Source organism: Amblyomma americanum, chromosome 10, assembly GCF_052857255.1.
Source record: "Amblyomma americanum isolate KBUSLIRL-KWMA chromosome 10, ASM5285725v1, whole genome shotgun sequence".
Lineage (NCBI taxonomy): Eukaryota > Metazoa > Arthropoda > Arachnida > Ixodida > Ixodidae > Amblyomma > Amblyomma americanum.
This window is the reverse complement of record NC_135506.1, coordinates 129,859,708-129,874,267: the sequence shown is the minus strand read 5'-3', so window position 1 is coordinate 129,874,267 and position 14,560 is coordinate 129,859,708. Positions and strand designations below refer to the sequence as shown.

General features: G+C 47.0%; 1 protein-coding gene across 2 annotated transcripts in view; it reads right to left on the bottom strand.

Annotated features, from left to right (window-relative positions):
- Positions 1-14,560, bottom strand: part of LOC144106941 (N-fatty-acyl-amino acid synthase/hydrolase PM20D1-like) — an 86,009-nt gene that overhangs the window by 45,727 nt on the left and 25,722 nt on the right. For both annotated transcript variants that reach the window (XM_077639900.1, XM_077639901.1), the window contains exons 4-7: positions 6,128-6,351; positions 4,493-4,612; positions 3,396-3,471; positions 324-385 (exon numbers count right to left, since the gene is read on the bottom strand). In XM_077639900.1, coding sequence (XP_077496026.1) covers positions 324-385; positions 3,396-3,471; positions 4,493-4,612; positions 6,128-6,351 — 482 coding nt within the window. The remainder of the gene's footprint in view (positions 1-323; positions 386-3,395; positions 3,472-4,492; positions 4,613-6,127; positions 6,352-14,560) is intronic.

Genomic DNA, 14,560 nt, shown 5'->3' with positions numbered 1-14,560 from the left:
AAGCGCTTTGTGTAGGGGCGTGATGCATCATTTGATATATTGCAAGTTCCGTTGAATGCATGTTTGAAACCTGCCTTGATCTAACATTCGTCACAGGCTGCGCACAGAGTATGCAGAAAGAAAAGGAAGAATGCCTGAATGCATCTTTTGTTATTCCCGCAAGTTTTTGCTCTCTCTGCTCGCAATGCTGACCAGTTTCCATGTGCACACAACACACCTTCCTTGAGTTCCATTTTCCCCATAAAAGACTGCACCCTTAAACCCTGTTCCAATGTTTTCACAGTGCCTGCATATCAGAACGCCCTATGGCCTGTGAGGCTCACCAGCTGATGGCCGGTCCCAGCAGCCAGATGTTAGCCAGGGCAAGTCGGAAGTGGAACGGCACCTGCAAAAAGAAGGGCACCGTGCCAGATAAATGCTGAATTAGCGGAGTGTGGCACACGTCTGTGCCACACATGGCTAAGTGATGCATGTACACTGTACAGAAAATTTCCCAGCATACCAATGGCATGCAATATTTTAATGCGACAGCGTTACAAGAAGGCCTGTGCGAATATTCAATAATTTTGAATATTCGGTCGAATAGTAAAGTATTTGACATTCAATTCAAACTGAATGTTCGTCCCCGAAGTGTTTGTCACGAGCGAATAATGTTTTTGTAGCTCTTGCTTTGTACTCTGGGATCGCAACACGGCACGCACGTAACCAACTCCACATGGCATGCCTGCGCTCCCACGCATATGCCAGAACCGTACTTGCCAGGTGTCCACAGCCACGCTACCAGCGGTGCGCACGCGCAGTAACTGCGCTCAGCGGCATCCGCTAGTGTGATCCGTTTCTGCGCGCCGCTAGTTCGCTAAGCACTGATTGGTCCACACGGGGCAGGGGTGCGAACAGCTGGCTGGCGCCTTGTGACGTCCCCAAGACGATCTGCGCATGCACAGGGGCTCCTCGTGGAATCGGATCACCATAGCGGGTGCGGATCGCGCTCTAATTGGAGGACGTGTGGTTCTCTTGATCTCTGCGGAGCAAGTTAAATTGCAGGTTCCGCAGCCGCTCTCTTCAAGTGAAATTCACGAATCAAGCACGACGACGCGAGCATGCGAGGAAACTACAAGGCACATTGCGACGGCTGCCCCTTTCCAACGCCTGATGCAGGGCGGCACAGGGCTCATAGTGTGTACGCTTAGCAGGCATACACATGCGCGAAGAGATGGGGTGGGCGACGCCTTCCCTCCAGTCATCAATGGAGGCGCCAAGTTTCCCCCATGCATTTACTCTTTTGGACCTGTCCGATTGTTTACAGTGCCGTGTTGTGGCCATGAAGGTTTCTGACAATACTATTAAAAACTACTGCCCAATAATATTTTGTACATATTGCAATACCATCACATTGAAATAAATGTTTTACAACCATGCGTTGTCATTGCACTGCGTTTTGGCCGTAGGGGTCTGGTTGGGAGAGGTTTGGGAAGTCAGCGGAGTTGGGTGCTGCAGTGAAACTTGGCTACCCCTAATGGAGAATCCTGCACACTCGCTAGCAGGCGTTCATGGAGTCATCGCTTAAAAGCAATAGCTGCACAACGATGCAACCACAATTAAAACCAGCACTCAGGGGTCTCATAATAGGTCTCACACCCCCAAATGCGTCTGTTCCGCATGCAGGCCAACTCTCCAATTTTCAATGGCTCCTTTTGCAGGACGTCAACAGGCCTCAATATGCACGATGAAGTTCAATGCATTCTCTCTTTTTTTTTTTAAGGTAATGGCCTTTTGTGTTAAAAAAAACATGATTTTTAAAACGCCTATTGTGCCATTAAAGCTATTTTGTTTGCTAGAAGTAATCGAAATATTTGTTCAAAATTATTAGGAGAAAATTACTATCAATTTCAATTCGCTTCTAATCAAAAAAAACAATATTCACACATGCCTAGTTACAAGTCCCATTCTGAGAAGCTGGTGGCTGAGAAGCTGGTTCCTGGCACACAAAAGCAGGTACCCCATCAGCAAATGGTGGGTAGGTGGCAACCTAACCACCAGGTTGTAGGCGTACCTGTTAACCATGACAAGTGGCAATGAAATTAATTCAAATAAATTCAATGCACCTGCCGCCTGCCCACCATGGCACTGTGCATCAGCTTATCGGTCGACAAAGACAGACCCCCGAAGAACTATCTGTGCAAAAAAGAGCCTTACACGGGACCTTGAAAACAGCAGTGTGGGTCGTACAAGCCTCACCGGTGACTGTGTTTGAAACAGCCACCTGCCAGGGCAGTAGCGCAACACTTAACCGCTGCACCACCGCGCCACTACGGTTATCAGGGCTCCCAGTTATCTATGAATCTGTGAAAGAGAAGGAGTACTTGCGTGGGAGGGATCTCTAATGCTATCGCAATGTACTCTTAAAGGGGTTCTGAAAGGGGCTTTAATAAAGCTGCAGTATGCCTGGGATGCTAAAGGACACCGCTTCACAAGTACCACCATATGTGTTCGTCCTTTGTCTTACTGCACAAGAACATACTTTTTAAATCACAAATACTGTCCAGCAAGAATTTTTTTTAATGCGCTTTGTAGAAGCTGAGTTATCTGTAATCAAAATCTCAATTTCAACATCTTCGCTCCTTTCCCTCTCCTCTCGTCACTTTCTGCACGCTGGAAGGTCGGCACTCCTCCACCGGCCCACTCTCCGGCGACAGAGTTTCCTGACTTGCCGGAGCTATGTGGCTTCCTGGCTATGGCCATGGTAGCTGACTACATCTGAAAGAATCTAACTAATGGCCACCTCTCAACTTGTATACACAAGTTCAAGCGATGGAGGAGGGTGCGAGCATGAAAAAGTCTCTTGGAAAGGACTCATGAACTTTCGCGCGTGATTTATAGGTCTCTGCTGCGTGTAGAAGTGTATTGTATTACTTGACTGAAGTGTCCATGACAACACAACGCAATGATTGAGCGAGTTGATCTGCTGCCTTCAGATGGTGTTTCAGAGCCCCCTTAAAAGGGGACCCTGTTCTTTCTTTGAAGAAGTTTTTATTAAGTAAACAATATTTATGTAATCTTCAGGGAATGTGTTTTTGTGTGCTGATTCTAAATATGTCACTTAATTTAATGTAAAACGTGTGCACTTATGCAATGTGGTACGCAAGTTTTTGGAGACAGCTTTTAAGAAACATTGCTACAAAGAACTTGCTTAAACGCATAGCATTGCTTTTTCATGAAAGCAGCCAGTGATGCCAACTCTGGTGAGGTCCCAACTGAGCTATACACTATAGCTCATGCACTACAGAGGCTACACACTATGGGCTCATGACTATAGAGGCTTGACAGGCACTGTAAGCAAGCAGTGGCAACATGGCAGTGCTACCAGTGGCTGCAGCGCCATAAAAGGTGCCCACCTCGGGTGCCAGGGCAGTGAGCATCTCAGCCACCACCGAGCGGCTCAGCTGGGCAGGCTGGCATTGGCCGTGGAACCTGCAGGGGCCACCATGGAAGTGCCACTGGCTTCGCATTGCGCCAATGCCAACAGAGCGCTGCTGTTGTGGAGGATGTCACCCATCTCCTCCGGCCTGCCTCGCAACTCATGTGAACCATTTCCTTCAACCTTGAAGCCCCACAATTTTAAGGCTGGTTGCTGCATGCTGATGGAAATGAGCGCTAACAGATGGAACAGGGGAGACGAACACAGGCACATGTGCTGAATAGCAACCAAATGATTTATTGCGACAGGGAGGGCAGCCACATAGAGGAAACATGGCGAGCAGGTACACAAAGGATCGGATCAAACATATAATGTCAAAGTGGACAATCAGGTAGCGTCAAGTGGAGTCACTGATTAAGGTAAGTACCTAAGCTCTTGTGGCATAAGAGCCATGATGGCTGGCTGAACACACGTGCCACCATAGTTGAGTATGTTGAATGCCTCACAGATAAGCCATGAGGTCTTTGGCAATAACGGTGGTCTTGTTAAGAAACGCTAAGACTAAGGCTAAGAGAACAAACGCGGGTTATAGACATCCTAGTCAAAATCAAGAGGAAGAAATGGGCTTGGGAAGGGCATGTGATGCAAAGGCAAGATAACCGCTGGTCCTTAAGGGTAGCGAAGTGGATTCCAAGAGAAGGCAAACGTACCAGGGGGCGGCGGAAGATTAAAAGGGCGGATGAAATTAAGAACTTTGCGGGGATAGGGTAGCCGCAGATGGCACAGTACAGGTTTAATTGGAGGGATGTGGGAGAGGCCTTTGTCCCGCAGTGGGTTGTAGTCGGGCTGATGATGATGATGGTGAACCTGACTGCTTCAGCTACACTTCCCCTTGCCCCTCATCTGCACCTGTGTAAAACTACATAGCTCAAATGTTGAAAACTGGCTGCTTCAACTCAGTCAACACAGTGACTAGGCAAATGCACATGATACCACAGCAAGCAGATGGAACAGCAATAGCACTGGCAGTAACCGTGTTGCTCAACGAGAAGACACTGCTTTTAGTGCGCTTACCCGGCCAGTGCCTTAGCCAGGTTGACGATGGCATTGTTGACAGGTGGTGCAGCTGAGTGGCCACTGATACCCTGTGACGACACACGGGCCATGATGGAGCCCTTCTCGGTCACCGCCACCCTGCAGTGATGGGGAGGGATCCCTTAGAAGCACTGTGAACTTTGCACAAAGAGAAACGTGCACGATGGGAAACTCCCCACTTGACACAGGCACAAGTGGACAAGCAAATAGCCAAGTCATGTGGTGCATTGCGTAATGAATCGTAGTAACTTTTCACATACCTGAGTTATCATTTTAATGCTAAGCATTTAGGTTGTAGTCCCAAAAAATTTTCAGCTTCTCCATCACGAAATTCCAACTGATCGAGAGAGGTCCTTTGACCTTGTGACATCACCACAACCTGCCCACCATGGCACATGGCAACCTGGCTACCAGATTGTGAGCAACCTGCCTGGGGGTACTTGAACATTAAAGAAGGTAATGACTTATGCATGCCATATAAGGGCAAAAGAACCAGTTCCAACCAGAGTTTTGATGGGAAAATTGCAAGAACAACATTAGATCCTCATTGTAGACACCACAGCAGGCAACCTAAATGGTATCTCATTTTAAAATTGTGGTTAGGAAGGCCTCCGAGTTTGTTTTTTTCTGAGTATCATGAGGCTTCTAGCCTCTGCCAAAAATCTTACACTTAGTGAATAAACACAATGTTTCTCAAGAGAAAAACACGGGCAAAACAAAACAAAGGCATGTTCTTACAAACTTTCAGCATCCTGAATGTTTGCTATTGGGCCAGTTGGTCTGTACTAGGAATACATGTAGCACAAAACAGCTGACAGCAGGCAGAAGAACAGGACCTCTGTGTCTTGTCTGACAAGACAGCAAATCTGGAAGCCATCGGTTTAATGTCCAGCAAAATGGATTAACCTTAAAGTTCAAATTAACATCGAAAGATTTCAATTCATGGCCTTGGATAACTCACAGGGGAACCAAAGTACAGCAAGCATCAAAGCAAAGCAAGAGCATGGCAGCCTACACAACCGTGTGCTTAGCTACGGGAGCAACAGCAATGTGGCCCCTAAGGCGTCCACCCTAAACATTCACTGCATGCATCTGCCACAATGCAATCGAACGTCAGTGAAAGCGCTTTTTGTTTCAAGCTGTGCACTTTTCGTAACCAACGTGAGATGGCACAACTGGTATAGCTGTCACTGAAACTGTTTTTCTGGAGACCCAAGATTCAGAGTGTCTCGACACGCACAAACAGAAAAGGATCCAAACACCTCGTGGTGAGCAAGACTGCCACAAAGGACAGTTGCCTCTTTTGATCACCAGATGCCACCAGCATTGTCTATAACAAGGGCTTCCAGTCATTTTAGGGAACCACAATTTTTTACTAAAAGGCAGTGAGGAACCCTGCATGCCTTAGTTAGCATGCAGACTCGTGGCCCCTCAAGAAATGCCCAGATTCAATCAGCAATTACTGGCTGTAAATAAAGCACGCACTTGTAATAAGCGACTGCAGTGTGGCTAGAGCCATACAAAGTTGCTAAGGTGGGGCACTCGTGGGTGCATGTGCTTGAAGAAACCAGTCTGAGAACCCCTGGCCTACAATAAGCAGAGGGGGAGACTCACAGGGCCAGCGGCCTGTGCAGCCCTGGCAGCAGCCCCTCGAGGATCATCATGCCCTCGTCAAGGATGAACTCCAGTTGCCGGACCCCGCGGGCACGCAGCTCACGACCGATGGTGGCCGCTCCATCCCGGCCCTCCACCTCCTCGTCGTGGCCAAAGGCCAGGAACAGAGTCCGGCGGGGGACCTCACCCTGTTCCAAGCGGAACTCCAGCGCTTCCAGGATGCCCTGTGCACATCCAGGCTACTGAGCACAGGTTTACCTGTGGTACTCTGACTGGCTGAGGGCCTACCCCTGGGTGCTTTTACAAAGGCAAACAGATAGACGGGCGAACAAATTTAATGCTGATGAAAACCTTTACCAGTCCAATTTGCTTATGGAACAATTACTCATTGGTTCCAACTGGTATCAGCTGGAACCAACTGCGAACTGTTCCCTAAACCAACTGGACTGGTCAAGGAAAGGCTCTGGAGGTAAACACTTCATCATTGTGTGAAGTTGTGCCCACAAATTAGAAAACAAGGTGGTGGTGGTCACGGCAGCAAGAGCCTTCAATGGAGAAGAGAATGCCCATGGCTATCAGCTAGGCACAATTCAATAATGACAGCCAACTTTCCAAATAACTATGGGTGTGCGAATATCGAAATTTTCGAATATGAATCGAATACGAATATGAAGAAAAAATGGCTTCGAATATCGAATATCTGTTCAGAACAAAAAAATTTCAGAAAATGATAAACAAGCAAATCAATCAATATTTATTTCTTCCTCAGAAAAAGATTAACGGAGGACGAGGATGGCTCGAAGAAAAAGTGGAAGTTTCCACTTCACGAGCTTCGAGCCCCCGAAATGTTGTCGCCCTTATTTTTTTTCAAAATAGTGTATGGTGCGGCGAGTTGGGCGTGTTGGTACATAGTTTTCTGGAAAAGCAGCGCTGAACAGACGAGGACATGGTTAATGCGGCGAGTTGGGCGTGTTGGTACATAGTTTTCTGGAAAAGCAGCGCTGAACAGACGAACAGCGCTTGTCCTTGTCGCCTCGTCTCTGTCCTCGTCTGTTCAGCGCTGCTTTTCCAGAAAAATAGTGTATGGTCTTTGCAACTAAAATAAACAAAACTAGACTGCCTCAGTACCGTATAAAAAACATGATGTGCACAGAAATATATACCACTTGATTATCCAAACTATAATGAGGTCATGCAAAACAAAATCCATAAAATGACAAGACTGGCAACAAAAAATAACATGATGACTAGTAAAACCTCAATCATTCGGAGTTCAAGGGACCATGCCCTCGGTTTATAAAATTAGCCGTGCACCCCCTCCCCCCCCAGGGCCTTATGAGGGGGGCTTCATCACGCTAACACCTGTAAGGCAGTGACGAGCCGCCCATTTTAGTGTGCTGGAAGAACAACACAAATGCAAGCAAGGGGCCGGGGAAGACACACTGGCATCGGAATGGCGAGACCGTTTCTAAAAGGAAATAACCTGCGACACGCCAGTCGGCGTCCAAAAGCCGCGCGGAGCTGGGATTGGACTACCGGCAAATGTGCGGGCCGACAGTTGCAGTTGCCGCGGGGCAGTGGTGAAGCTCAGAAACCGTAACTACGCAGCCAGGCTATTTCTTTTTACCTATAGAGACAGGGGCCTTCCGATCGTTGTCACGCCTCTCGTTATGCCCACTAAAGAGGTGCATGGGTTACAATGCACCATGCAACAGGCGAGATTTTTACAGGATTGCTTGCCCTGTTGTGACAGCTCGACGCGCCTCTTCAGGAGGCTCCAGCGGCATTCCACAAGTAGGCTTTCCGGCATAGCGTAGTTTACAAAACGGCATGGCGGAAGTCATGCTCGGAGAGTTATGAAGGCGACAGGACGCAATTCTGGGATGTGGGCATTAAATATATAAGGTATTATGGAAGGATTAAAAATAGCGCGATTTCGCGTTGCGATTGTTCGATACGGGCCGTCGGCCGTCTCGTTCTTGTTCACAGCACGTGTGATATGAGGGAAAGCCCACTTGCGGAAATTCTCATGAGGTCAAGTTTAGCGGCGTCGGAATGCGGTCGGTCCGTGTGATAAACGACGGAGAAGGAAGGAAATAGGACCTCCGTACTGTTTTACTAGAATTTTTAACTCGATATTCGGCTAATTTGCCCAGATATTGTGATTTTGCCGCGGTCGAATTTATGAAAGCCTGCGCATTATACGACCGCTGGCGAATATTCGATATAACCCAGATTTAAATGCCAATACGAAAAATTTGTTAGCACCACTAAAATTTTAGAAATCACCATGCAACAAATTTATGACAAACGGCATTTCGTCTACTTTGTGCAGCCAGCCCTAGTTGTGTGAGAGACCAACTCAAGGGCTCAGAGGCAGTGCACAATTTTTTATCGAACAAAGGTCTTATCTTTTCTGCAGCAAAAAAAAGGGGGGGAATAAAATTACACATGCGTTATGAATACTAGGTTTTGAAATCATATTAAGATGAATTATGCTAGCACACTTCAAATGTAGACATGCATCATGTTTGTAAACAAAGGTGGCACTGTGGTCAGCAGCAACGCGGGGTGTAGGCAAAAACGCAGCATGCCTACACTGCGCCAAGTGGTGCTGCCTTTGAAAACAACGCGTGTACGCGAATATTTCAAAGCGTGCACGTCTCTTCTGATTAGAAAGATTTTTGTTCTTGCCCGGAGAGTAGTACAGCACTTTTTAAACCTTTTCGCCAGGTGGAGTTACCTGGCGGAGCACTGCATTGGCTTTCTTCTCCGCTCTTAGTTGGCAGCAATAACGAAGCTATGGCGGGCAACTATATGTTAACTTATTAAACGAAAACAAGAAAACACGAGGTATACAGGGAAACTAATCGTCTACAGTCTCAACTTCTGGACCAATACAGCATACTCGATTACTAAGTGCAAGAACTAGTACGACGGAATGCATGACGTGAAGTAGCTTTTTCACATGATGAGCCTTGTGATGTGCGCCCTGTTTTCACCGAGCCGCTTCACTACAGAGTATGCGGAATATTACTGGATGTCTTAGAGCTACTTCGAATAAGGCATGCGAATGCGATCTCTCTTCACTTCACTTCACTTTATTTCCTTAAAGACCCTCGTGTGAGGGTATTACATAAGGGGTGGGACACATATAGATTAACAACAGAAAAAGTACACAAAACTTGAACGAGTTATACAAAGAAAAATGATTATCGTGATGCAAGCAAACGCGTAATTTGGTTAAGAAACATAGTTTGGCATGTGATGGCAGCAAGTTCATGGGGAAGGCCGTTCCAGTCGCTAGCAGTCCGGGGAAAGAATGATGAAGAAAAAGTTGTTGTGGGTGCTCGTGGCCGAGATACCTGCTGCTGATGTCCGGTGCGAAGAGAAAAGCGCGGTGGGGAAGGGCAGATATAGGGTTCCTGTGATAGCTCGGAATAAAATAATTTATGAAATAGGGATAAACTAGCAATGTGGCGACGAAGTGCAAGAGTAGGTAGATTGGACTGCGATTTCAGAGCTGATATGCTGATATCAAAAGAGTATGAGGAATGAATGAATCTAGTTGCCCTATTTTGAACTGATTCAAGTGAGTTAGTAAGGTATACTTGTTTCGGAGACCAGATGGGCGATGCGTATTCTAATTTTGATCGAACTAGTGATTTGTATGCGAGTAGCTTAACATGCTTAACATGCTCTCTGTTCTCTGGAACTTTGTTGAGTGCTCAAAAAACTTAAATGTTTTACTCTGCTTGATAAAATAGACATTTCTGGTTCAGCTTTCCCTTCACCGGCATTATCTGCAAGAATGCTCTTTTTGTTCTCTTGCCCTTGGTAGAGCTGCAAAAGCGCATACATTGAAGTTCTCCACAAGATTCCAACAAAGTACTATATGTTGCTGTGCAGAGCTAAATATCTTAAGTCATTCTGCTCATATTAAAATTTGTATTCAAGTGCGTGCCTTATTCTGCCTGATCAGAGTGGCTTTTAGTGCAGTAGTTGCTGCTTTTGCCAGGTTCTGATCCACCTCCAATAGTAAAATTCAGGTAATTTGCGAAATAACACTGCATGACTTTGCCCATATCCTAGCGACGTTTAATCGTGACCGGCATAGAAAAGACACTTGTTCAAGCTCGCTGATATAAAAATAAAGAAAAAACTATGTGTCATATGTACTACTATCACAGTGCTGCTTCAAACGTCGCGCTTAGGGCTCCTGTGTGGGTGTGGGTGAGTGGGCATCTGAAAAGCGCCCTCTGCGTTCAACTTACGATCACGTGCACACGGAATATAGTGCCTAAACTTCTCATGAGAGCCCGACAGAGCGGGAACGAGTTGCAGGTGTTACTTCTTGCACTGTTTGCCTCACAACTGAAGAGCAACCATCTGGATTAGGAGATGCAAACTATCACATTTAGATGCCGAAATACAATACTAGCCGCGCCGCGAATCCGTTGGCGAACTTGTCCCACTCCACGCCCGCTGCCCATCGCTTTGGCCCCTACCTGGCCGTGATAAACTTGTGGAAATTTGTGCCGCAGCATTTCTTCAGCATTGTGGCTTGACCAATCGCACCACAACTCGACAGGATATTGTGACTATGTTGCAAAATACGTAAAAAGAAACGCAGCGTGCACACTCAATGTGCACGGTACCAACGTTTACCTACACAACGAAAGTCACTGGTGACGCCAGTGCCGCCGCATCTCCTTAACATCATGTCCTGACTCTAGTCTATAAGTAGAATAAATAGCCAAGCTGAAAGAGAACACTTCACCCTGCTTTACAAGGTTGAGTAAACTCTGGTACAGTACAGGTCCCTCAAGCTTGGAAAGACAAAAAGTCTGAGCATTCAGTTAATGATTACTCCATAATTATGTGTGACAAGCACACTTTCACCAGCATTCTCGCCAGTTTTCTTCTTGCAGAAGTGTCACACATAATAGGGAGTCTGAAATAAAAGTATGAACGAAAAAGGTTTGAAGAAGACGGCGAGGACGGCAATAAGGATGACGTGGATTAACCGAAGTATAAAGAAGGTCAAGAAGAAGTATTCGGTGAGATGGGAAGAGATGATCGGTGGAAAAGAAGACGATGACAAGGATTACATGGAATAACTGCAAGGCTATAAAAGCGCGAGGGAGAGCGAGGCACGGGGGGGAAGAACAGAGAAGCGGAGGCTCCAGCAGATCAGGAACGCATCGGCTGGAAGATGGCAACACTGGCTACTGCTCCAGTGAGCTCGAGTTCTACGCCTTCGCACCGTGGACTTCCTGCCGTTCCTGAGCCCGTTCCGGGGAGTCAACGGAGGACGCTACCACCTGCTATGGCCAGGGGTGTCTCCAGCGCTGTTGTCACCCATCCGGGTGGTGTCCCCAACACCAAAATCACCGGCATCACCTCCACGGGCACTTGGACCGGGAGCTTGTACAACGCAGCCAATGACGCCGCCAGCGACACCAGCCCGAGCATGTCGAACGCCACCTCGACGCCGACTACTAGACCCATGCAACATCGCATCCGCAACGAACCAACCGTGAGCACGAATGCCGACCGCTAACAGTAGAACGCTAGTAGTAGACACTAGTAGCAGTGTTCCCAGGTCATGTGTATTGATAGTCTTTGTGTTGTATGTTAGTTTTGTTAGTTATTTTCGTGTGCGAGTGTGTGTGTCATGTAGGGTGTATTAAATGTGTGTCTGTGTGAGTACACCTGTTGCCTAATCCATTCTTTTGGTCCGAGTGTTCTCTGGGGATATCCGTGACAAAAAGTCATTTCCAACTTTAGTAGAAAAATAACCAGAACATTAGTCTCTTTGTGCAAACTGCTTGTTCCCTTTTATATTGAAGGGACCTGTACATACCTCTTCTACATACCATATATGGTCTAGTCTTCCAGATACACTTAACCCATTAAGGGTTCACAACGGCCGCAGCTCGTCACAAGCGATCACCACTTTCTCGCCTATGATGAGTTGAGCTTGTCAAGGGTGTTTCGCTGCCATGTAAAAGGCTTTTGATGGGTTGTGCACGGCAAATGGTGCATTTACATTTAAAACACAGACAGCAGCACTGATTCTTTCATTCATAATATTACTGAGCGAGAGTTTTCACACTAGATGGCAGAAGGCGTTCCTTGTGCGTTGAAGCTCACCCTGTTAGCATGAGATTTTGCTGTGCTTTCAAAGAAACATGGCATCATCCGTGTGGCATTACAGTGTGGAAGAGTGCATCCACCAACAGAGAAGAAGCAAGAACCTGCACACCACTGCGTCGTGTGCTACTTGATGACAGGCAGCAATGGCAATAACATCTGCAAGGAAATGAGGATCTGGTGTCGGTGGTATGAGACGGCCCTGTGTGGAGTGCTGTGTTCTGAACGCTACCACACCGCTGGTAGTCTCCAGTAGTTTGGAAGGAAACAGTTCGCTTTATGTACTGCTATTCAAAACCAACCCTTCCTTTCTGAAGTTCCAAGAGTGGACAATACACAGTAGCCGACCGATTTTTCGGACTCAGGGGGACCTGGAAAATGGTCCGAATAATCAAACAGTCCAGAAAGTCTGTGAACTTCAAAAAATAATCTTTGTGTGAAAAACTGGCTTTAAAAATAGCGAACATTGCCGCTCCCCACGCTTCCCTTGCAAGCAATAATATTAGACTTTGTCTGAGCCACAGACATGTTTTCATCATGTCCGCACCGCTTCGCATAACGATAGAGTCACTCTATGTCACGATACCAGACTGTGTGACGCAGCCACCGGTCATGCCGCAAACGAATGCACGTGTTGCGAAAAGCAAGAGCAGCCTGTTTTGATGGGCAACGATGCTCGCGTAGACAGAGAGAGCAGAGACAGCAGAGAGGTAATCCACGGGAAGATGCGAGTGCCTCCGATTACACCCCCCCACACTGCGGGTTGCACAGCCCAAGCCGGAACGGATGCTGCAGCTGCCCTATTTTCAATGCGATTGCATGCGATTTGTAGGTCATCTCGATGGCAATGATGAACACGCCATTATCTCAAGCGGCAGCCATGAAGAACAAATAGCCAAGCCTATCCAATCCAGCCTGTACGACCTGTTCAAATCCAAGATGACGCCTTTCACAGCAGCGGAGAACTGGTTGATTGCAACAGCGATTCCCGCTGGCATCTATAATAAGCCGGAAAAAAAAAACAATTTTCAGTTGAAGAGCGCTCGCCACAGCATTGCTGGTGAGTGTTTTAGCCAAAAAAAACGAACTTTCGGACTCCATATACTGGAGTCCACAATATTGGTTGTGAAAACATCTGCATTCCAGTGAGGTGCGTGACGGTTCCTCAGCGAGGTCCGAAATATTGCGCCAGTTCAAATTATTCGAGTCCGAAAAGTCGTACGGATACTGTATAATGGCTAAGGAAACATTATTCTCTGCTGTAAAATGTTTTCACCGATATCGTTGATTTAAACATGCTACTGAAGCAATCGAAGTGATTTTTAAAAATTTGCCATTTTGGTCATTTTTCTTTAATCACCCTCCAGGAGTTGTAAGTTCAAACTTACTTCAGGTGAGCTGCGCTTGTTATCAAGGAACATATAGGTAAAAGGGTGTTCTTCACTACTTGATTTTGCCCTGTGTTTTTCTTTTCTCCTCTTGTGTGACCACCTCCTGCCTACGGCACCTACCTTCTCTCAATCGTCACTGTGCCCCGCTGCGGTGGCTCAGTGGTTACAGCAGTCGGCTGCTGACCCAAAAGACGCGGGTTCGATCCCGGCTGTGGCGGCCAAATTTCGATGGAGGCGAAATTCTAGAGGCCCGTGTACTGTGCGATGTTAGTGCACGTTAAAGAACCCCAGGTGGTCGAAATTTCCGCAGCCCGTCACTACGGCGTCCCTCATAGCCTGAGTCGCTTTGGGACGTTAAATCCCAATAAACCGATAAACCTAACCAATCATCACCTTCTTGCTACTGGTTTTATTCGACACTGCAGGAGTCTGCAAGGGCCACATCTTTACAAGTGCATCAGCTTGCAATGCAGAGCCCCACTACGGTGGTGGCCCATACTTACAGCTCACACAGTGTTGCACGAAGTAGTGACATGGAATAGTACTGACCACCTTTGTTCTGAAAGACACCGCTAGCACATCGCCTGTTCAAACTACAAGACCCTCCTTGAGAGATACCGAAGTAAATCAACGACTAGAGCCAGTTTGAAGAGTGGAAACAGTTAGTTCCAAAGAGGAATGGTTGGAAGCCAAGTCCTATGGCACGGAACTTTCATAAACGACCGGCGTGAGTTCATCGTGAGATGCACGTATGGCAAAGAGGTCACTCATCACATGCTTTGCTTGAAATTCTGAGTGCCTACAGTTCAGGGGCGGCAGTGAAGGTGCTAATAAGAGGAGAGAGCCTCACATGAAGATGCTTTCAAAATAGCCCCTGCTTGAAGCT